Source organism: Wasmannia auropunctata, unplaced genomic scaffold (assembly GCF_000956235.1).
Source record: "Wasmannia auropunctata unplaced genomic scaffold, wasmannia.A_1.0 LD335996.1, whole genome shotgun sequence".
Taxonomy (NCBI): domain Eukaryota; kingdom Metazoa; phylum Arthropoda; class Insecta; order Hymenoptera; family Formicidae; genus Wasmannia; species Wasmannia auropunctata.
The window spans coordinates 461190-485579 of record NW_012026894.1 but is presented as its reverse complement, the minus strand read 5'-3'; the positions used below and the strand labels follow the sequence as shown (position 1 = coordinate 485579).

Sequence of the window (24390 nt, the reverse complement as noted above, 5' to 3'; positions counted from 1 at the left end):
GATCAAGATCAAGATCATATATTCGAGATTCTTGAAAATCCGAGATCAATATAAATATTTCAAGATTTTTCGAGATTGAGATCGAGATCGCAGAAATCTCGTCTTGTCTCGTCTCGTGCGCATCTCTATCAACGAGTATTTCTCTATTGAACGCATCGTGACTCGGGTGAATCAAAAAGGAAAATGCTGCTTCGTTGACGCAATTTCGTATCCCGGACGAGAGGGAGAGAGTACTGTGAGATTGTCGGAGCAAAGAAGATTGTCGAAAAATGTTTCTATCGCGAACGACATGTAAGTCGGAATGATAATGTGAATGTAAATGATTTATATCTGCGTGTCGTATGTTGTAGATAATAATCTTAATCCGAAATCTGTAACATTCGCGTTTCCTGCCAGGTTCCACATGCGTTAGAAAAAGTGTCGACGATCGAGAAAAAATTTTCATCATTGTTAACGGAATATTTTTACCCCGTTTATTCCTACTAATGTATTCTTACTATTTGTACGATTTATTATTACTTTTATTATACTGGTTTTCCTATTATCATTACTATATTTTTAGTATTGCTATATTATTTTTCAAGGTATTGCTACAATTATTACATTTACGCTATGTAGTTACTAATACGCCGCCATTATTGTCGTCATTACTGTAATTATTTATGAAAAAAAGAGATATTTTGCCTTGTAATTAACGTCTCAATTTTCAGGTGGTTCAAATATAAATTCTTGGCCGCGATTATATAATTTGTATGTACAATGCATTAACATACTGGCGCTGTAAATATTATACATATTTTATAAATGAAATATTTAGTGTGATTGTAATATTACAATAATGTACTGAAAAAGCACCACTCTGTACACTCCACTAAATATATGGGTTAAATTTTAATAAATATTTCCCGATCCCAAATCTGATCCGTTTTTACCACCTGTTTTTTTTTCAGATATATTTATTATTGTTATTGGGATTGGTAAGTAATGCGCAATGTTTTGTTTAAAAGGATGTGTATATATATTTTTTTTGTTAAGAAAATAGCTGCAATACACGGATTTTTCACAATCGTATTTCAATAATCCACAAATTTTTTAGTAAAAATATAACGAACTCTTGTGAACATCATTGTATTTTGTATAATTTAAAATATTAAAATTATATAATTTCTTAAGTTTTCTCTTCTTTGGTCTCTTTCTTTAGTTTCGACAGTGCAGTCTCGCCGTACTTCGCCACCAGCTCGTTGACAAATTCATCTTTCAGCTTTTTAAGACATCTGTAAAATAAATAAAATACAACTTCAAGAAAATCGTCGTTCGACAAACACACCTAGCCGCTTCATTGTAACGCAACGAAATTCTAACGAATTTTTTTTTTTTAATATAAAAGACATGTGTACTATATACCTTCTATAAACAGAATTTGTTCGAAATTTTCCGATGTCTAAACTCGGAGCGTGAGGGCGATGAATAATAAAGGTATCTGGTAAAACCATGTATCTGCAATTTCAGTTTTCGGTTTCAATCGTGCGCTACGTTAATCAGATTCCGGCAGGATATTTCATTATTCAAATGAATAAAATTACTGCGGCTTACTTATAATCTAGCGCCGTTAAATGGGTCACGTAGGAAACTTTATTCCAACCAAATCCGACAAATCGGGTGTCGTATCGCGGAGCGGATCTCGAAACTACTATGTAAGGCTCGAAATCCGGCTCCCATGAAACCTACAACGGTTCATTTGTTATGCATTCATCGGTTCTCTTACATGCGTCTATTAATTTATCTCAAACGATCTTTAACAATGTGTTTAATAATATATAGGATATCCCCCAAATCTCGAGGGTGTCACCGGCAGTTCTAATTACGGATCTCCCACGCACTTGGTAAGGCTCCGTACTGTTTCGCCAAAGGCTGTAATTCGTGGCAGCGTGTCCCTGTGTCCAGACATGATAACGAAACGTGTACAGAATACCGCGTTTAAGAAACTTCAGCAGTTCCTCTTTGTTGGCGGGGAACGTGAACCTGTAAGAGGCGATTTTATTTGATAAAACATAATCCATCGTCGACATTGCGACAACGGGGGATTACCTATAGCGTTCAGTTTCGAATGCTGGCACGATCAGAGCTACTTTGTCCGACTCGTTGATATTTAATCGGTTGATATAATTCATGATATTTTCATACAGTCCAAATTGCGGCAAAAAGTCGACGTCAAGTTGAAAAACGAATGGAGTTGGTACGTATGATATCGCAGTGTTTCTTAAATAATTGATAGGGTAAAGATCCTGAATAAAAAATAATAAGTCAGTTAAAAAGAAAAGTCAATTATTAAATCTTCGTTTAGAAATAATGGAGCGTAATATGAATTATATAATTTTATATCTAATGGCACATCACATAAAAGTGTAATTTTACGAAGTGTGATATATGTTTAATTCTTCAAATTCTGAAAATTATATAATTTTCGTCCGTTCCATTCTAGATTAAAAATTCGCTGTCGGTTTTTTTTTTTAACAAGCGCAACGCAAGGACAACGCACCCCGTCTTTGTACACGACGTGATAAGCGATGTTCCTTCTCGTCCGCAAATCCGCGGAGCCTCGCACGAAATCCAGGAAATTCTGAACCTCCGCGTCGGTCAAGTAAAGCGCGACGCTTATGGTCCCCGGCCAGTGTTTCGATAACGCTTCCAACAGCGGTATCCTCTCGACGCTACACTGAGTGACTAGAGCAACATCCGTCGGCGAATGCACGTTGTACTCGTATTCGAGCAGGAAGGGATGCGTGCGATACAAAATGGTAGCGCCTTTCTCGAATTCTCGACACGGGCTCAATTCGTTGTACTAAAAGAAAAAAAAATATATTGCGCGTGCGACGAGAGAGTCGTCACAGTCGCATTAGATAAGATACTAAAGGATTTCTATAGAGGCTCTCTCTTAACTCACTGGAAGCGCGCTCTCGTGCTTGTCACAGCCGAACAAGCGCTTTCGCAACAGATTGCCGTCCATCTCGAGGAAGACGCGGTGCAGTTTTCGAAACTCGTTAACGTGCTTATTGTGAACGTCTTGCTTTCGCGGGGAATTCCAATGGAGGATCTAAAAGTAAAACGAACAAGTCGATCGATTTCGCGCCGCCTATGTAGCAGAATCGAAGTCACAATGGAACGGGACGTACGTTTATGCGATTCGTGTCGCGATAGCACGTGTCACTTATCGTGTGATCGCTCAGCTGTATGTTCCAGGTACACTCTATCTCGTACACGATACCCGGCCGCTCGCTGATCACCGCGTTTATCACGTCCTGATCGGCCAGACTGGTCTCTGGTATGTGCCCCAGCACGCGTTTCGTCACGCTCTCCCAGGACCTCGCGAACCCTCCGTCCCGCAAACGTCGCAGGTGCATCAGCATCACGCCGGTGTTGAAACCGCGGCCCAGAGCCGGCCACGGCCGCTGGCCGTACGACAGCGCCTTCACGTACCAGTTGCTCTGATTCTCGACCAGGCCCAGACTCTGGCCGGCCGAGAATCTCTCGAACATCCTCCACAGCGGCTGCATGTCCGTCAGAACGGTCACGTCCGTGTCCAGTACGAGCACCCGGTCCTCCCGCATCGCGTCCGGCAGTATCAACTTCAGGAGACCGTACACCCCGGAATAGTGCTTGTTCGGTATCCACGAGACCCTCGGCACCCAAATCTCAGCCTCGTAGAACGTTACGTTTACTAAAAATGTATAATAATCCCTTCGAGCGATCAGAGGCGAAAAATAGTCTCTCGCGCGATTTTACTCTTGACACGCATCTACCCGATACTACTGTGTAAAAGGTACTCCATATTGTATGTAAAAAGGGAATATTTTTTATATTTTTTCCCTTGGAAGTCTCAATTTTAATAAAACTTCGCGTACGCACTATATTGGAAAATTTAACAAATTCAATTAAATGCATTTTATATTTACGGCGGAAAAGTAATTTCCCCCTCCATCTCTTTCTCTATTATTTTTTTTTGTTCTATACATTGTACTTTGCGCGCCATGTTAACACGGACGTGGATAAAAATTAGGTTTCTCTGCGCGCTCCCGTGTGCGTCACAAAGGGGTAGTGCGTGCCCTGCCGTAAAAGCGTACAAACCATGTGGCAAATCCCACGTTCGGAACAGCGTCGAAAGCGTTTTCCTCGCAATTTCGTCGACGAGCAAATGAAAATGCAACGGATTCGTGCGATAAAACAGAATGGACTTCGCTACGGTTACGACGGCGAAGGTTGAGTTGTATCCGGCGCACACCATGGCTACGTGTATCGTGTCGCATTTCACCTTGAAAATGTAGATACATGACTCGCCGGGGGGGAAGGGGGATGCAACGGCGCGGTCGCCTGATGAAAAGTATAAGGTTTACGGGCGTTTACCTCGAAATTGTTTTTTAACTGCGACTGTTCGGGAGAGCGATCCTCCGTCCGCAAATTCGATCTCTCCACCGCCTGCACTGATAACGATCGCCACTTGCCTCCGCCGATGCTCGATTTGCCTATAACCTCCGCGGAGGGGACTGGAAAAGAGTGGAAACAAACGTTCGTCTTTCTCTCTCTAATGCCTCTCGGTGCTAAAGAGAAATCGATGTAACGACGTCGCAATTACCGTTCAACAGCAGGTACAAATAAAAGACCACGGACGGTACTAAGACGCCGAGCAGACAGCCTAGCCATGATCGAGCCATTGTAATGTGCCGTACATGTTTCCCAATTCGCGATATGATGTCGCGAATAAATTAGGCTAGAGGCACGTTGGAATCTACTGGAAAGAGAGGATAATTAATTCGAGACACGCGCGGCCAGCGTTCCTCCGCTTCGTCTCCGTGCTTTAACCCTTCTGTAAATGCACGAATACCCTGGGTACACTCATTTTCAGTTAAAAACGTTAGAAACTTTTAATTTTTTGTGCGAATTATGATGCGCACAAATCCCCTCCGCTCTTCGAACAACGAGGAATTTGCGCAGACTTTCTATTTTTTTTTACAGCTGAATTAATTGCACGCTCTATGTACTTAAAGTGAAATAAGTACGTATTTAATATTTGGCGTAAGTGAAAAAGAAAGTTCTAGAAGTACAGTAATAAAAAAAAACAAATCTAGAATCTTTTTACATTTTTAGCGGGAACCTCGTAGCGAAAAGAGTGAAAAATTATGCATTGACAGAAGGGCTTAAAAGTCGGAAAACTCGATGTAACTCCATGCCTTGCAATTTGCCGAGAAACATTATCTTTGATGCCTGATAAGGAAAGACCCGAGTCAAGTTTCGTCTAATTGCAGACGAGTTCGAACATGCGCCAAGCGAACCGGGCGAGGCAACGCGGCGGCCAGTTTTGCAAAAGTAACACGCTGTCATTACGGTTAATTTGATTAGCGTTTAATAATATCTTGGTATGACGGGGGAGGGGGAGGGGGCATTATTAATAGGACGCGTACGCTCTTCTTCGTTCGTCCCGTTCGATCGATACCTACTGATGCGTGATGAAAGTCAATAGATCATGTTTAACATGCGGGTTTATGAATGCGTTATATCCAATTTCCTCACGTTTATACATAGATAACAACAACTACACGAACGCGACGCAATCATAATGCATGCAAATTAGCGCCATAAATGAAAATGTTGTATTCCTTGCGCAGAAATTCGGGATATAATTATGCCGCGAATGCGAATTCGCGCATCGGCATTTGGCGCACGTTAACAGGTAGACATTAATATCAAACTCCCCCAATAAATAAACGAAACCTGATATATTAACTTTCTACTGCCCGATTAAACTTCCGAGCGGCTGGTTTTAATAACGTTCCCTTTTTTTTACAAATGCCTTTTTGTTTCTCTATACCGAGATGCGGCTTTAAAATACAAGAGAACTTATTTCCGGAAATTTATAAATTATAAGTTAAACATTAAATATATATATATATGTATACATATAATTATAATTAAATATTAAATTTATAATTCATAAGTTATATGTATTCTCATTTAACTTATTAAATTTTAAATTTTCGTTTCAAAATTACCATTTATAAATAATTAATGTTTTAATATTTAATTTTTAAATTATTAACATTCAACTAAATTTATTTTTTTTATACTGAACGTCGTTAATATTGTGCATAAACGAATAAAAGTGCTCAACGAATAAACGGAGCAAAAAAAACAGATTAAATCGTTATTCATATTGAGAGAGAAACATAATGGAGAGTAATATTAATTTATTAATTCATTAGGCGTTTGTGCAATTCCGATAAAATAGACGTGCCACGCAATATAATATACTGCATGTAATTAAAAATTAATTTAAAAAAAGGTTACAAATCAGTTTTGTGCGCGATTTAACGCTAAGACTGAGTAAATACGTAAGGACGCTCCTTTTTGGACCATCCTGTAACCACCTTCCGGTGCTGCCGATCGCGCACATGCGACCCAGTTTACATTCACGGACAGTGACGTGCTTGTAACGTACACCCGCTCATTCGGTGACAAAAAAACGACCGGAATTTCAGCGCATCTTTTTATTCCACATGCCAAGCGTCGAGTACCATTCGCAGTTACATCGTAGCGAACTGTATGATTCAATGAACAAAATCGATTATTTATGAAAGCCGACGAGGAGCTTCGTATTTTCGTCCAGTCTTTTTCCCTTCTTTTTTTTCAGTCATTTTTCCCGTGCAGAAAGAAGTAACAGAAAGTGCTGACAAATTATTCAAGAATTTGAATGAAACAAGAAGCGACGAGCTGCAGCAACAGTCTCTTTTAGCTTCTCCCACCCGATTTTATATACCCGACGTTCGCGTTCATCTAATCTTTCCGAAGAGCCAATTCGGGCGTGACTGAAATTTCGCAAGTAAAAATAAACGTCCACACAGTAACGTGCAATGTGTCCCGTTGCGGTCCCCGCTGGAGCCGCTGTCAGAGTCCGCAGGCTATGACTCTAACACGACACAGTATGCGCGGGCGATAATGACATGTGATTGCCACAATACGTACCCAGCGCCGGCTCGACTGTCGCCTCTCCCGTACCGTGCATCCGGTGCGGTGCGGTCCTCGGGACAGAGGCGGAAGTGCTGCAGCCGCGATTTCTCTCCGCGGAGCGAGAGACACGCTGGGTGCGTGCGTGCGTGCGCGCGCGCGCGCGACGCGAACGTCGCCGTGCGGCGCTCTTTCTCTCTTTCTCTTTCCCTCTCTCGACACGACGTGTCCCGTTGTTATTGTCGCCGGCGACGACGTAAATTGCCGCAATTAGTCCCGTCGCGCGCGACGATAACGCGATAGCACACTCCCACCGGGCCGGGCGGAGGAAAAAAAACGCGGAGAGCCGCTCTCCGCGATCAACAGAACGACGCAGCGTCGCCACGGAGTAACGTGCCGCAACTACCGCGCCGCGCGACCGAAGCTCCACGGCTCTCGCTCGCGCTGTCGCGAGGACGCTGCACCGTGCCGTCGGCAAACGAGCGGGTGTCACGAGACCCGTTCTCGTCGCAAGATGGCAGCTGTGTCTCCGTCACGTGCGGTCACGTGCGGCGACGCTGCGCCGCGCGCGGCTCCGATTTTGTCATATATGTATTATGTAGATGCAACATGTATTATGGGCATCACATTACTATTTGTTATTATACGTATTGTATTTATGCGTTATACAGGGTGTAACGAAAACGTTTGGCAAAACTTTAGGAATATGTTCCTGATCGTGAAGAGAAAAGAAAAGAATTTTTTATGTTTAAATATCCCAAATCGGGAACAGATATTGTATTGAGAGTGTCTGTTACAAATTTTGTTGATAGAACGCCAGTAGGAATATTATAACAGAATATAATGACAGATTGATTGCAGAAACTGAGTGGAATCTACCGTTCTGTAATCATTTTAAATGATATATTTCATTTAAATGTCTACGAAATGACAGACCCTATATTCGATTTCCATCGACAATTTGCTGTCAGATTACATCGACCGGCAAAATACGAGTTTAATGTGCGAACATATTAGATATGATATAAATATACCAGATCTATTGCAAAATATCTGCTGCGAATTTATCGTATTACAGGCAATTTGCTTGCTGATTCAAAAAATATGTTTCTGAAATATTAGCGCTTATATTATCTTTTCATATAATGTACGCAACTCTTCGCGATATTTTAAATTAATTACCGCTATATAATTAAGCCCTTTACCATCGCAAATTCAGTTTGGTCTAGTCAAAAGCTTTGTGCTAATTTGAACGGTCGGGATAAACAATTTATTTTCAACATGCTACGGTTAGTAACAAAAATCGGAAATTGACGGTATTTCGATAGGGCGAGTAGTGCGACTCTTATAGAGTGTTTTGATGCCAAATTCATGCCAGCAACAAATTCTGTTGGTGTAGCTATTCGAACACGACGGTGCAGTGCTGAGTATATATGTTATATTTTGAAAATATTTTAGCGCTGCCTTAGAGCAATAAAAAAAATCAACAAAGTCTTTGATTTTTTTATGGACCACTCTGTATATTTTTTTTCGATATGGGAGGTTCAGCCATTAAGCTGGACCCTTTCATATGTTCTAAACGAGATTTCCTACTAAATGGTTTGAGCAACAAAATTCGGACTAGGTAACAAATTAGCACATAAATAGCTAAATTTTTGGCTAGGCCCAAACTTAATTTGCGACGGAGAGTTCAACTTGATAGGGATAAATTAAATGTACAAAATGTCCACCTTCACTCCCGAGACAAGCCTTCGCGCGCCGTTTCAGCAACTCCCGAATACGAGTAAATATTCACGGTATGTTGCGAATTGTCTCACAAGATGCCACAAGCCAGAGTGTTAAAAGTTATCCAAATAGTCAACTACATTGTTTTCGAAATAAGATCTGAATCTCTACCCTGCAGTCTGTGAAAGTCTGTGTGAAAATACATGTAAAGTCCTAATAAAAAATCATCAATAATACCGACCCAAATATTGAGAATGGAGAACTGTCCATAAACTGCAGACAATAAACTCTAATATCTCAAAAACTAAGTATTTTTAGACTCATGTTAACTACATAATAAATTTTTGTTTTTTAAGCATGAGAAACACTTCTGTTTTTTGTCCGACATTTTTATTACACCCAATATAGATTCCGTTTCTCTTCGCGGATAAATCCGTAAATCCCGCCTGTAGGAAGAGTGCAGCGGATGCGATGGAATATCGTCCGCCACTTGGGGAGTTCGAAAAAAAAAGATTCTTTTTATTTTAATATATATTCATAACTTTGAAGATTGATTAGCTTGGAAAAAAAGAGAAAGTGTTGTCTTCCGTCGTGCAAATTTATAATGCAGGCGACAGTAGATTTATAAAAAAAAAATGAAGAAAAAAGCTACGAGAGACTCACGTCGCCGCCTTAGACCTAGTCTTTCGTAAATATGTACTTAAATAAATTTAGCTATGACGCAATGCCCCCGGTGGGTGGCATTTGGTGGGATTACAAAGTAAATAATGGGAAATGAGATACATGAGTAGCGTACAAAAGTTCTACGTTCTAAGAAAAAATTTTATATATAAAATCTCTTCGCTAATTGATCTCCGTGGCTTTGCTCGGACTGTAGGGGATGGACTCCTCGTCCTCGCCGATCTTCCGCAACCGCTGCAGTTCCGCCTGCCGCGTCCTGAAATACAGTGATTACGTAGCGATTTAGTCACGATATGTGCGAGATCCACTTCAGTATTAGCGCGACGAAGTGAGTTCGATACCTCTCCTCATGTTCTCGGTTTTCCTTAGAACAACGGCTCTTGAGAACTCGATATCCGACGCAGATGACTATCAACACAATGGGGATCAGGCAAGCGAGCACTATGCCGGTGGTAATACCCGCTTGACGAGAGCTATATTCCTGCTGACCTGCGGTGTGCATAACGAAGCACGTCGTATGTACATTATACCGTACGAATGTATAAAAAAAGAGTAATCGAAAATTCAAATCTGAATGGAAATGATTTACATTTCGTGCTTGCCATCGATAGAAAGAACGTGGAGTTTCATGGCGAGCCATAGGGTACGATAACGTTATATCTTTAGAATAACGTTTTATTTTTTTGACATAATTGTATAGTAAAGGGGATATTTTATGTAGATTTTTATTATTTTAAGTAGATGTAACTGATAGTGTAATAGAAGAGAAATATTATTTTTAGAACGAAAAACACGAAAATAATTAAATCAATTAGCATGCTATCGTATGCTTAATTTAAACAATCTCTTTTTATTATTATCAAAATTAGATATATTATGGATAATCTTATTAGATGATAACATCTAAAAGTATCCGATATATATCTAAAAATATATATTGAGTGATTTTAGATATACCATCAAAAAAATAATACATCTAAAATTATTCAAATCAGCTCACTGCGCAATCTCGTGAAATATTCCGCGCCAGAATAGCAAAATAACATATAAATTTCTAATTGTATAATCAATTCTAATCCCGCATTAATATATTATATTAATATAATATTGTATATTATTAAGTGAATTTTTCACAATAATATATTAAATGAAATGTTTAAACAAGAGAAGGAGAGGAGAAAGGACGATTGAGACAGGAAAAATTGACAATTCTAGTGGAAATTTCCATTCCATTCTAATGCTGTTCTAAAGTTGCATCATATGATATGAATCATCCTTTTTTGTTATCTCAAACATTCTGTGCATGCATGTGGAATAGAAATTTCCCGTCATCTTGTTTAGTGTATAAAATTTTATTAAGACTTTTTTTACAATACGTGAACACAAGTATGTGATGTGATTAAATTGCCATAATACACTTACATCGGTTTATGTAATCGCAACGATAATATTTGTACATATATAAGTACTATCGTTGCAATTATATAAACCGATGGTACAATTAAATAGTTGCTATTGCATTTAACCTTGCTTAGAGCCACGTAATGTTTGATCTATTATATTAATTAATAGGTTATCATTATATATTATATATACATATAAATGAGATAATATGTATACTCTGAATACAATTAATACTGTAACTATTTCTATTCCACAGCAAGAACATATATATAGTATCTCTATTATCTACACAAAACACACTAAAACGGCACCGAACGGGAATGATAATGGAGTTTAGAATATCATGTACAGCCTCTTAACAAAAGAAAATTATCAGCAGCTGCTGTTTTCACGCTAGATTTTAATCAGGTCGCGTGTCAAATTAATTTTGTGATCGAGATTTTATTAATTTTACGTGTGCGCAAGATGTATTAATTGAAACTGGAATCAAGGTATATTGTCATGGTCATACACACACATATTATATATACTGACTCAAAATGATGCGTGTGCAAATTAAGTAATTTCGCTTGAGAATATCGTTTCTATGCACTACTGAGAGATGAATATCATAATCTAAACGTCGCTCTCTTTTGAAGGGCTGCCTGCTTTTCTAATCGAGTCCGTGCCCGAATCCGACCCCGTGGGCGAGAATGTGGGGTCCTTCAGATCCCATTCTTTATCCTCGAAGTCAATGTCCGGCCTATTGGGTAGGGGTTCGTGGGTGCGGTACACTCGGTCGTAAGTACGGCGCTTCCTAGTGCCGCTATTAGTTTCAATTGTGCTAGTGTCGCTAATTGGAGTAATGGCCCTATCGTCGTACTTTAACGGCCTCAACGTGGATTCATTGTCGATACCAGAATCGCGCTCGGAGTAACGCCAAGATTTCATCGAACCACCCCCCGAATGGTTCCTTTTCATATAAATAAAGCCGCAGGCGATGCAGACCACCACGGGTATTAAAACGGCGAAAATAATGCCCATTACGGTCCACGCCGTACGCTGTACGTACTCGATGTGACCTATATTTATATTGCAACAAGGATATATCAATCGTACGGCACGAGAATGGAGGAAATTGATTTGTGAAAATTAACATCGAGGAGGAAGTGGGAAAGGAGATCACGGTGAGAAATATCAGAGAGATAAAGGCAGACGAGGAGAAAATCGTTTAACGCGGTTGTTTGTTAGCAATTTTATAAACTTTCAGCGGAAGCAGACTCTTGTTGATTAATTACTCAACTATACAAGATCAGACTCGATTTAACTTTTAAAATGAATTGATGGAATTTGAGTCTCGCCTCCGGTCTACGCGATAAATGCGCTACCGTTAAATATTTTCTCTACGTTATACCTTATTGCATTCCTTATTCTCTTACCCCTCGTTTAAGATCGTTAAGCAGGTGAGATTGCAGTGAGAAACTGATGCGTTAAATAATGAGGCGTTGAGAAATACTTACGGAGGCATTCCGTGTATCCGTATTCCGGAGTGTTCCACAGCCCTTCCGGTGTGCACACCCGCCGTTGATCCCCAATTAATATGAAATCCTGGTTGCACTCGAAGCTCACCTTCGTCCCCGGGACAAATAGGAAATTGCTCTTACGTCCGAACCGTGGTGTTTCCAGTATACCGCAGGATACAACTTGAAAATTGAAGAATATATATGCATTATAAATTATATGATAAACGTACGGTTAGCAAAAAAAATCTCAATATGTTTAAATGGTTAAGTTTTAGAAATTGTAACACTCGAAAATTTTATCGCGAGCTTACTTACTTTCTTTTTTGTTCAACGCTCGAATTTGGGTGTAGGTATCGTAGTAATTTCGGGTAAAATGCGCTAAATCTCGATTCAATGTCATAACGTAATCGTATTGACATTGATACGAATCGCCGCACAGATCTATCGCGCGGTTTATGTCGTACGACCTATTCGATGGGAGTATCTCTGACGGATATTTTCGATATTCCGGCTCGAACGTGCGATTAGCATAATAGCTCGCCGTTCTACCGAACTCCCGATGGAATAAGGCCGCCCCCAACAGTTTGTTCTCCTTATCTTCTAACATCCAATGTAGCGCGAAGTCTTTGTGAATAGTCTCTGAATGATTCACACTAGTGATTGGGACTTGATATCCCGCCGGGCTCGTCATATCGTCTGTGGGATCGAAATTCCAAATACCGAAGAGACCCTTGGTTTTGTTCTACAAATGAAAAAGTAATATCTAACATTTCTCGAACATTTCCTGCAGCATTTAACAAATGTAGATTTAGAATGAACTTGGTATATTTTATGTAAATTTCGCGTATACATTTATATATTAGTTTCAATTTTCGCACGTAATGTTATGTAGACAGAAACGTTTCTTTTCTTACCAGATACGTCCACGGCAGATACGTTCGAGCGGTTAAGAACCCCTCGTTCTCCACGATTTCTACGCCAGCACCGGTGTCGAGCATAACAATGACCTCGCTCTGATTTAAAATATACGTGGGGGTGTAAACGACGACTCCGGGGAAGTGTTGGAATTTTAAGGATTGTCTGTCGAAGTATATTCTTTGGCCATCCGCGAAGACGTCGAGCCGATATCGCCACTGCGCGTATCTTGGTCTCAAACGAACTTCAATGGTAGCGGAATTATTACCCCTCACTGCGAAACATATAACGCATCGATTATGATCGCGTTATTATTAATAAAACAACGATATTAATGTTAGACTGAAGGTCAATCTTGTAAGTGCAACTTAAGTCTAGAATAGTTAAGATATTCAGTTATGTAGAACGAAAAGAAAGAAGCTTCACCTGCTACTGAAGTAAGATGCGTCGCCATCACTGGACCGTGGATGTTGGGTGGCATTTGCTCGAATCTACCTTGCACGTCGAGTTTGTCCCTGATATCATCCACTCGTACCAGAACAAACTCGCCCTTGCCGTTGAAGGTGTACTCCACGCCGTCGAACGTGACGAAGTGAGGATCGCCAAATACCGCTGCCACTCCGGGCGATTGATAGGCGATGCAATCCTGCGACGGTCTTCTTTCGAATCGGAACGTCTCGCAACCGACGGCCTGCTCTTCCTGCCAGAGACAACACGCGTACATAGGCACCACGTCGTGCCACCAATGCGAGAGAGTCGGGACTTTGTTAGCCTCGTTCCACGGAAAGAAGCCCAAATTGTGAGATCGATGCGGTCGCGATCCCCATTGCTGGTCGTAAGACAGCATCAGGAAACCGTTTCTGTCGTAACAGCACTGTTGCTCCGAACCGTCCAGGCTAAATTAAGCGAAAATAAGCGGTGTACTAAAGATTTGGGCATTAAATTGTTGTAGGCAGCGTTTTATTGCAATTTACGAATAAATGATCCATCCGAGAAATTAATATCAGTTGCCGTATATATGTGTAAGAACACGTAATGTGCGTGTGTAAGAAATAAGATAAAACTGTCCCTCCAAAACGGAATATTACTTACTTGGGCGCACCCGTCCTCACGCAGTGAGACGCATGCTGATTGTAATAGCAATCTATATTCGAGTCCTTGTCGCAGTTGTAATCCGGAAGGAAGCGACCTTTGTCGTACAAAGCATGATCCAGGATGCAAGGGCAAAGCGCCACTTCGGCGGCGAAGTTTTTGAGATACCGGTCATGCATAATCCACTTGTCGCAGATTTTATGAGACCACTTCGACCCGTATAGCCGTTCCCATTGAGGAGCGAAGTACCAACCGAGCGGAATCGGTCTGCTCCACAGGCTCCTACATAAGATTAAAATCGTTGAAAACGCGATCTCACCAACAAGTCACCAGATTTAAATAAATGTTTCATCTTGCGGAACTTACGGTGTTATCGACAGTCCGGAATACAAGTGCGGTTCGGTCAAATTTATTTGAATGAAGCCAAACACCATGTCCGTGTGATATGGATTGTACGCGTCCCGGTATTTGGCTGGTTTAATGACGTAATTACCAACATTGGTATGCGATTTCTGAAATGTGTATAACAATTTAATTGACCGCTATTCCATCTTTCTACCGGTTTCGAATTGTCTCGTACGAACCTCCAACACCGTTATGAATTCAAACTCAGGTCTCGTCTTGGTCTCCCTATACCCCCATAGAGATATCTGGATCCCCGCTCCTATGTTGGTAGTTAAATTATACGAGTTCCATGTGATTTTTATTTCCGCGGGGTCTCTCAAATGAACAGCCTCTTTATCGGTAAAGAAAATCCTCTCCGTCGCCGTCGCTGGGGTTTCTACGAGCGAAGGTTTCACGCAATTTTATTTCGAATAATAGAAACATTGTCGCTTCGCTCTGTCACGCATGATTAATATCGCGAAGAAACGCGTGTCTCATTTTTATTAAATAAAAATAAAGTAAGAGAGATTTTACCGACAAAATATTTTCCTTTCCAGTCGTAAGTGCCACTATCGATGGCGATGTAGAAACGTACGTAGCCCTCGTACTTCAAGAATGGCTGTACGCAAATCGCGCGATTTCTGTCTACTACCGTACCCATCACTACCTCATTCTCGAAACGGCACTTGATCTTTTGACTCTCGTTGAAGCACGGTCCGGTGATGTTGACGACGGTGCCTCCTAACATGTTGCCGGACTCCGGAGCGAAAACCAACGGCAGATGAGCTCCAGCTGTGTGCATCATCGCGTAGTGAGAATCGTCATTCTTTAACCAATAATGATTAAAAACGGTGCTCGCTTACCAATGTCTTTATTACAGGTGCCCAGCATTATTTTTTCGTCTATCCTGAAAATGTGCCGTCCTGGGAAACCGTTCGCCCACCCTCTGCTCGTTAAGTCGCGGATCGTGGTCGCCTGAGAGTAAGGCTTATACTCGTAGCTCTGAGTACCGTTTCCAGCATTAAATCCCACCTACGGTAATGAGTTTCCCAAGTAAATTTATGTTTTGTCAGATGGACTTTTATCCTCTCAGAATAGTCCTCATTCTGTTCTGCTAGAGCACCGTTTCTCAGCCGATTGATTTTCCGCCGCGGCACTTTGTGCCGTAAAAAAAATCCCCAAATCCATGTGTCGCGAAAATTTTTAAAAATATAAAAAAAAAGCGAAAAAGTTTAGAAATAAATGAAAAAGCAAGTAAGGTGTGAAAAATAGAAGTATTTTTAAAAATTTATTGTGAATATTACGCTGTCTTTATTTTTATTTTAACCAAGCCGATATCGTTATTGCAATAAAATCACTTTTAAAACAATAAAATAAAAAACTTTAAAATTTTACTGTTTATTTCTGAATATCATATTAGCGATATTTAATAAAAGATCTATGCTGAGCACTGAAGCGTGTGCTATTCTATGATGATGTATTTGACTTTAACTCGATATTTAATATGCCCGCGCGAATTGAAAAACACTAAAGTATCTTGCAGTTCGCGCACAACGTAAAATTAAACGAAATAAAGCGTCATGTAAAATTTATGCTAATTTTGCGATTGCTTACATATGCAGGAACTCCATTCTCGCCTTGCGTTGTATCACCACCAGCTTCGGTATGACTCGTCCATCGTAAATTTAAGTAATTGAAAATAGCGTAAGTGAAGACCTCGTCGGTAGCCAAAACCAGTTGGAACGTGTTAGTTGTGTGAAGAGACAGATCGATACCGCCCGTGAAAGACATATTCTTCCACGTTGCGATAAGAGCGTGCTTGGGTATGAATGAATCAGCGCCAACGATACCCTGGCGGATGTCCCACATGACACGCTCTCGCATCTCCACGCCGAACTGATCGGTTCTCCCTTGCAAATCCCTCTCGAGCCTGAAGAGCACGAGTCATTTTTTTCGTAAATCTCTTCCGCTTTCAAAGATCTACGTACGTAAGATAGCAAAGGCCATCACACGTACAAAAATTTTAGTCGTAATCATAAGACCGTAAAATCTGGTTTCACAATTCGCGATTAATTTGATTTAACCCAGGCAGAAATGATCGGTCCATAGACGTCGATTGGACATTTATGAACCAATCATGTTTGCCTGGAAACCGAAATTCCATTCGCTTTATCTTTTTCTAATCTAAGAATTAGAAAGAGATAAACAGTTAGTTAAATCGAGATTAAAATTAATCTTACATTTGTGGAACCGGGCCTAAGTAAATTGATCAATCACGATCAAAATTGCGGTCTTAAAACGTTAATTTTAGAATGTTCAACCGTGATTGGTCAATTTGCATACGACTTTACGATTAAAATTTTTGTACGTGTGATGGCCTTAAAAGTGTCCTCAGAATGGAGCGCTAATTTTTAACATCATATATGCGTACCTGAAGTACACCCCCGGTTTTCTACGATCGATATCATTTTCCCTTCGCAATCCAATGCGACATTTACTGAAGAAAATGCCGATGAAGGCTGGGTCATTCTTTTTAGGCCAGTCTTTAATCGGGAAGACAAGAGGGTACGTAAGGTGCTCCGGCGGATCGCTAAACTCCAAGTACCCATTAACAGTTAACTAAAACGTTACGTAACATTTAATTGTATTCAGCAACGAACGAATTTGTATTTATTGCAAGACTCTTTCTGACGAAACATTCGGATAACCCACAGTCAGGGTATTCGAATAATGAATCCAGATTTTTTAATTACTAAAAGTAAATATTGATATACTATTAAAAATAACAAAAGTGATCGTACTCTCGTGTAGTTAAATCTAAAGCCGAAGAAAGGCAATTGAAAGTTCAAGTTCTTATGGATCTGCAAATTTGTCGCCTGCAAAGCCGACTGGTAATCGCCCTTATCATCGCTGCCACCTTTGTCGAAATACCAATACATGAACTTAGATCGAATCTCTTTCAATCTGTCGTCTGTTATTTTATAAAAAGGTGGATTGTCATCCGGGCGAGGCGCGTACCTATCAGCTTCAGGTAAGTTCGAATCTGTAAATGTGTACCGAAAAAGATGTTCGATCAAATCAACGCTATTTAAAAAAAATGATTAAAATAAATAATATTGCACAATTAAATGTTTTATATTATTTCTATTCAAAGAATAGCTTTAATCGTATTTACGTAATAAACGTGCAATTTCTGATTACTGATAATTACGATATTAAGAATAAATGTAAAATGATGCGTTTGATTAAAATCAATCTTCAAAATTAATCATTAGTTCCATGAGTTGATGATCTATCAAAATGGCTTGTCTCATCCAATGAATCATCCCCGATTCATGTTAAAGTGAGTAACTGATAAACACACCGTGTGATAAGCGGCGATACGGATTGTCTTCTATATCGTGCGCGAGGTGAAAAATACGAGGTGGGAACTTGAGAATAACGTTAGACTTTCGCGTGTCGAATTGAATTATTTTAAATTGCCGTTTCGAGTATTTCAGAGAAAACGCAATCGTCTCGAAAAGGGAAACCGACGGAGAATGGATTCCGTAACTATTCTTGTTCAATACCACTCATTACGAAACGGTGGTCACGCCCACTGATAACGGATTACTTACCGTATCTCACGTATTTCCCATTCTTTTCGTTCGCCATTCTGCCGGAAGCTTTTTGAACGGTGGGCAAATCCGCCCCGGTCTCGTCCGGTTTCGCTACGAAAGCATTTTCGACCTCCGGCAAAATTTGCACCGGACTTTCCACGTCGTCTTTCTTCTCGACGGGGGCTAAATCTTCGTTCTCCTCCACCTCGAGATCCTCGACCTCGGAGGGAGCCTCCTTCGTTTGCGGCGGCAAAACGACGTTCCCCACCGTACTTTCGTTCTCATTGGACTCTGGTAAATTCAATCCGAATGCACTCTCGAACGTCTCGCTTTCGTTCTGCGCGATAATCCCACGCGGTGTTGTTAACGAGAGAAGACAGACTAGGAGGAGGATCCATTTCAACAATGCGAAAATGCAATCGAGCTCTTTCCACGACGCTCGAGGTCGCATTTTCGTCGGAGCGGCGCGATGTACCGACTAATTACTTTAATACGCACAACGAGACTGAACTCGGATTCAAGTAACGGGTATCGCGATAACAGGTACACTGATATCATCGGCTCTAGTATGATAACATTTATCTCTTTACTACAGGTGGGTGCGTAGAACGAACGGGAAAGTAAAGATACGTATACTTGGTACGTTCTACTTACAAAAAGGGCGTTTCCGCTCACGAAAAAAAAAAGTATCTCGTCGTTAGAACGATTGAGCTGTTTACGACTTGCCGTCGTAAATACATAAAAATTCGTCGTTTTTTTTTTAGAGGCAAATTATTTATTCGACTTTTGCAACTGTCATATTTACAAAGCAGATACTTTTAGTACGATTAGCTCGAAAATGTACCAAAATTCTTTTTTTTTTCCTCTCTTGCATTTTCTTGCGGGCGACAAGTTTTACAATAAAACACGTGCAGTATATATAGCAAATATTATATGAAGGCTACTTTATCTTTAAAAGTCGTATTACTAATACTTTTTTTTTACACGAACGCATCACTTACGGTATCCGTTATATGTATAATAAAAATGTATGATGCTCTTATATCAATATTTCATATGGTTCAATCTAAAAAAAAACAAAAAAAAAAAAACAAAACCTGGACAGCCTAAAAACGGTATATGTTACTTCTCTCCATTGCATTAAAAAAAAATGTATATACGAATTTTTCGCGTTTAAAATGTATCGCGTTACAAATGCATCATAGAATAAATATACATATCAACAGTAATAGATACGTCTGCGTATAGTGTAGCATGTACAAGGTGCATCGGTAATGTTCGACGAGTTCGCATTCAACAAGCAAATCTATTTTTTTTATACAATAAAAGAGAAAAACACATTTTTATTATACGATTAATCGTATTAATTGTATAATACAATAATTAAATGTATACCTGCTTCTAATGCTTGTAACAAACTGGAAGAATCGGTTATTGGCGGTATCCTATGAAGTATTCTTGTAAATGCCGAACGCACCGAACACTACCAATACATTCAGTTGTAATCATGTTTGGTTTGGCTATGTTAAGCAATTTTCTCGTTTTCTTTATGCATCATTCGAGTAGTTAGATATGTATAGACTGCAAGGATCTTAAAAGTAGGGGAAATTATGGAATTTTTGTACTGCGACGGCATCTTATATATCAATATTGTCCAAATGTTCACAAAAGAATTATATTACACTTTTTTTTTCATGTTGTTCGGTGTTGTAAATCTTTTCGACTGATGGTACGTATCACAGAAGAAATCTACAAGAGTCACAGAAAGAATTCAAAAGAATTAAAAAAAAAAAGGAGAGAGAGATCTTAAAGAGACACGTCTAAATTGTCCTTCGTGTGGAACCTACAGCAATAATGTCAATATAACATTGCGGATATGAACCATACACTTCATCATTAAGTGAAAAGACTTTTCCATAATATTTTATTTGTAATGAAATAATCTCTCTGTTACGGTTGATTCTTTCTTTAACATTACGACGTCGAGGCATTATCTCCATTACTGTCCATATATCCACCGGATCCATTCATGACAAATGACGTTCCCAGACCGTACAGGTGTCCACAATACTTCGCGTCATCAATATTATCTTCGAAAAACATCTGGAACAAAAATCAAAAGCAAAACAAATTAGAACTCTGTGTATAAATGTAGACCCCTATTCAGAACGTGTTAATGACGATGTTAGAACACGTAATACGTTTACGTTACGTATACTATAAAATTTCAGAGATAAAAGTGCGTATTTATGCGAACGCGAAAAGCACGTTCTGAATACAGACCGTAATATATGTATATTACTATCCTAATTGATTATTGGATAAATTATTTACATCTTGTTAAATTACTTACTTCTCGCATTTTAAAAAAGACCATTCCAGTAAGAAGGGAATCAGATCCGGCTTGATGCTGAGGACCTACTCTTTGAATTTCCAGCTGTTCTGCCACTTCTTGTAAACCACCTTTCAGGTTCTTGCACGATTTCATTAAGTACTGCGTGATTTAAAAATAAAATGTATTTTTTATATTTCATATATTTTTACTTTTCTTTGTAAAAAAAAAAAATAACTCACTTTTACATCATATATCGTCGGAAAGTATATCCTAAGAAGCTCGAAAAATTCACTTTCCTCCTGTGGCAATTTTTGATCCGTCAGGAGTTTCAATAAGTAACCGAAGTCATAGCCAGAATGAAAGGACAGCCATTTTATGTCGTCGACAAGAACAATTCCCGATGTCATTAATAGCTCAGCGAACTCTAAAGGATCGATACCCTCCTCTTCGTGTTTCTTGAACTGTATACCACTATTTTGTAGCATATCTATACTATCCTGTGCATACATGTCTTCACTAGCAACAACAAAAAATGTACACATCTTATTACCAGAGTTATAAAAAAAAAAGTTAAAAAAACTTTAAATGTAATTATCTTAAGACTAAAGGCCCTGGCACAGACTTTTGCATAACGCTGGATAACGCATAAGACATAAAGCATAAGAAAATCAACCAATCAGAGTCTTTTATTCCATACTCTGATTGGTTGATTTTCTTATGCAGCCTTACGCCTTATGCAGCGTTATGCAAAAGTCTGTGCCAGGGTCTTAAGAGTTAAATATCAGTAACGTGGACTTACTGTAAGTTGAATTTAAAATTAAATTGCCATGTTGTATAGCTACCGCCCGGCGTATTCCCCGACTCGTCAAGGAATGTGAGACCAAGTTGAATTATTCGCAGAAGATCTACATTGCAACGTAAGAGCTGGTACTGATAGTCGGCGTTAGTTCTGAATTCTCCTGTTCCAGAAATAAAAAAAAAATATTTGCAATTAGCACACGTTCCCGGAAGTGACATATCGCGAGACTCTCATGGAATTTCTACAAAAGTGTGTGCCATTCTTACCAATAGGCCTAGCTACAACGCCCGGAAATTCTGTATCCATTGCGATATACTGATACTGTTGTACAACTTGACGAATTGTACGAAACTCCTCTTCTAGATTGTGTCCCCATACATCTCTGATTCCACATTCTTCATTACTGGGCATATTCCCCCCTCCCTTCTGCTGCCCTATTTGGTTGGTCCCGCCTAAAAGTTTTTCACACAATCAAACATTAAACAATAGCTATGGAAACAGTACAAATATTCAATGCTACTCCTTTTATTATTTGATTAACTTATATAAAACGTCAGCTTAATATTTGACAAAAAATATATGAAATGTAAACATTTAATTTTACAGAGTGTTATCATAATTTGAGTGCCAGGAACATGAAAGTGAGATTTCTTAAATAAATAATCTCTTCGAAAGTTCGTAGAATTAAATATTCATACACAATCTATACAAAATTATAAATGCATATCCCCAAAAACGACTTCTTTATTCGTAATACAATTACATTGGTTTTCAATCAATTGTTTAATGGCAACTTTTCAAAACGCTAAATTGGTTTTTTTGAACTGCAGCCTCTCCGACGGATATGCATTCCTCACGAATTTTGCAAGAAGGCACATCTTCTCTGACGCTGACAATACGAATGCATGTTTTTCAATAGCTTTCACTTGTACTAACACATTGTCACACGAGACCTCTCCTTTATCGCATCTATATTTTCATCCACTTGGAACTCGCCTTTTATTTACTTTGCTTCCATATCCCTGTAATGCGTATATATATGTCCTTCATTTATCAAGTGGATACATATAATGCAGAATTCACTTTCAATGCTCCTGCTCTCAGTATACGTAACTCAATCTACATGTGTGTCGTTACCGCAAACAGATGTACAATTACTATCATATGTACGATTACTAAGTTCCTGTACGTCGCAAGTAGAGAAATCGAACGTGTTTCGTGCGAGTCTTACACACCGGTAGCTGAAGGCATGTTTCTGCATTCACCGGGGCTACTTTAAGTCTTCAGATTCCCTCTCTGTCACGGCCTTTCCTTCTTCATATCACTGGAAATTTGCGAATAATCGGTGAAACAAGCTGGCTTATGCGACGCCTGCAAGCTGTTAGTGACCAAGAGAGACTTGGAATGTCGTCCGCATCGTACGGGGGCTACGTATCGTCGGAAAATAACAGCCTAGCACTTGGACCCTCAGTCACTGTCGCAGGCAGGCAGGTTATGGGTCGCGGGTAAACAAACAACAGTTCATCACAGTGGACAGTCGCGTGAGAGTAAGACACGGATGGGCGCGAGGACGCGGATGCGGGAGCACCGCGGGCGAACGACGCGGGACAGCGGAATCCGTTGTTTGTCAAACAACTTTTACTGTCGGGGGAGTCGATGGGGGGTTATGTGTCTTCCCCCTCGAGACCAAGCCAGGGATCACCGTCGTTCACGAAGTACACGGGCGGCGACCGCGCGGCGGTCCGTACCTTGCAAATATGATATCCCTGATCAGCAATGTCCGAGCGTGAAACGATTTTTATCGAGGATGCACCCACAATCCCGCTGTGTGTCAAATCATGAACGGTTTAAACGGACTTCCTCACAGCTCGTGAGCTCGGCTCGGTACGCGCGACACGAGATGCGGGCGCTGCGGTCGCTAAAGTATCTCTCACCGTCGACGACTGGAGAGGACATGACGGCCTTTTGGCTGTAACCTGTAACGCTAAAATGTCCTTGCGCACTATCGCCCTCTGAAGAAGTGGATCCAAATTACATAGCAAATTGGACTTTTCTGCTCGGGTAATACAATTTGTGGTGCGTGTCCGTGCTAGATCCACTTCTCGAGAATGTTGGTAAATCATTATTTGGTTCGCGTCTGTGCTAGATCCACTTTTCGAGACAGTGTCTGGGGCTTTATTCTCGAAAAATTGCGCAGTCAAAAATCTTCCCACGAATGTCCTCTCTCAGATTACGAATATTTCCGGCAAATAACACAATCTTCGATTTTTTGTTCTATGTCATGTATATTGTTTGGTTATATTATATACTATATAGTATATAACTTATAAGTTATATGTATAAAATATAACTGTGTAATTATAATAATAATAATAAAGTTGTCTTAAATATTTCTTGATGGAAGCTTAAAAGTATAAATCTTTTCAAATACAATTTTATACGATCTGGCATTTCTTTTTAATTTATTATATATATTATATTGTATTATATTATATATTATATATTGTATTATATTATATATTATATATTGTATTATATTATATTGTATATTATATTATATATTATTTAACTTAGAATTTTCTCATACAAACAAATAACAAAATATTTTCAATTTAAGAATTCAAAATTTAATAAACTAGCACTACAAACGCGCGCACTATTTAACACTTCTTTAGTATCAAATCTAGCGCCTCCCATGAGTTTTCTTCGAAACGGCAGCGGTGAAAAAATCGGGATAGGCGCGATTAATTAGTTACTAAACAGAAGTTAATTTTTATGAACGTCCCAGCAGATCGTGCTGAAGAGTCTGCGAGAATTTTAGTATCAAAGCTAGCGCATCCCATGAGTTTTTTTCGAAACGGGTGCGGTGAAAAAATCAGGATAGGCGCTATTAATTAGTTACTAAACAGAAGTTAATTTTTATGCACGTCCCATCAAATTGTGCTGAAGAGTCTGCGA

General features: G+C 39.6%; 3 protein-coding genes across 8 annotated transcripts; all 3 read right to left on the bottom strand.

The window, feature by feature from the left end:
- Positions 1-262: 262 nt before the first annotated feature.
- Positions 263-7444, bottom strand: LOC105453635 (glycosyltransferase-like protein LARGE2). 2 transcript variants are annotated; one of them, XM_011695763.1, is made up of 12 exons: positions 7015-7444; positions 4631-4786; positions 4402-4541; positions 4126-4309; positions 3174-3718; positions 2945-3094; positions 2540-2842; positions 2089-2285; positions 1881-2022; positions 1594-1724; positions 1405-1497; positions 263-1274 (listed from the first exon to the last, which is right to left on the bottom strand). In XM_011695763.1, the coding sequence occupies exons 2-12, from the start codon at positions 4707-4709 to the stop codon at positions 1169-1171; spliced, it is 2070 nt and encodes a 689-aa protein (XP_011694065.1). In that variant the 5' UTR covers positions 4710-4786; positions 7015-7444; the 3' UTR covers positions 263-1168. The 2 variants fall into 2 exon arrangements, with proteins under 2 accessions (XP_011694065.1, XP_011694067.1); XM_011695765.1 differs by having other exon boundaries at positions 4631-4783.
- A 1793-nt stretch (positions 7445-9237) lies between these two features.
- Positions 9238-18839, bottom strand: LOC105453634 (protein mesh). 2 transcript variants are annotated; one of them, XM_011695762.1, is made up of 15 exons: positions 18317-18838; positions 17501-17742; positions 17131-17318; positions 16314-16629; positions 15563-15731; positions 15234-15491; positions 14900-15096; positions 14682-14827; positions 14316-14597; positions 13650-14119; positions 13223-13497; positions 12624-13050; positions 12306-12488; positions 9744-9891; positions 9238-9658 (listed from the first exon to the last, which is right to left on the bottom strand). In XM_011695762.1, exons 1-15 carry the CDS (start codon positions 18747-18749, stop codon positions 9565-9567), a joined length of 3828 nt encoding a protein of 1275 aa, XP_011694064.1. In that variant the 5' UTR covers positions 18750-18838; the 3' UTR covers positions 9238-9564. The 2 variants fall into 2 exon arrangements, with proteins under 2 accessions (XP_011694064.1, XP_011694063.1); XM_011695761.1 differs by lacking the exons at positions 9238-9658; positions 9744-9891 and adding an exon at positions 10739-11867 and having other exon boundaries at positions 18317-18839.
- Positions 18840-19050: 211 nt separating this feature from the next.
- LOC105453633 (CCR4-NOT transcription complex subunit 7) lies at positions 19051-23382 on the bottom strand. Of its 4 annotated transcripts, none has more exons than XM_011695757.1 (8): positions 23181-23382; positions 22547-22756; positions 22369-22454; positions 21699-21884; positions 21433-21592; positions 20873-21149; positions 20652-20792; positions 19051-20401 (listed from the first exon to the last, which is right to left on the bottom strand). In XM_011695757.1, exons 3-8 carry the CDS (start codon positions 22370-22372, stop codon positions 20273-20275), a joined length of 897 nt encoding a protein of 298 aa, XP_011694059.1. In that variant the 5' UTR covers positions 22373-22454; positions 22547-22756; positions 23181-23382; the 3' UTR covers positions 19051-20272. The 4 variants fall into 4 exon arrangements, with proteins under 4 accessions (XP_011694059.1, XP_011694060.1, XP_011694058.1 ...); XM_011695758.1 differs by having other exon boundaries at positions 22668-22756; XM_011695756.1 differs by lacking the exon at positions 22369-22454 and having other exon boundaries at positions 22668-22756.
- Between the last annotated feature and the right edge of the window lie 1008 nt (positions 23383-24390).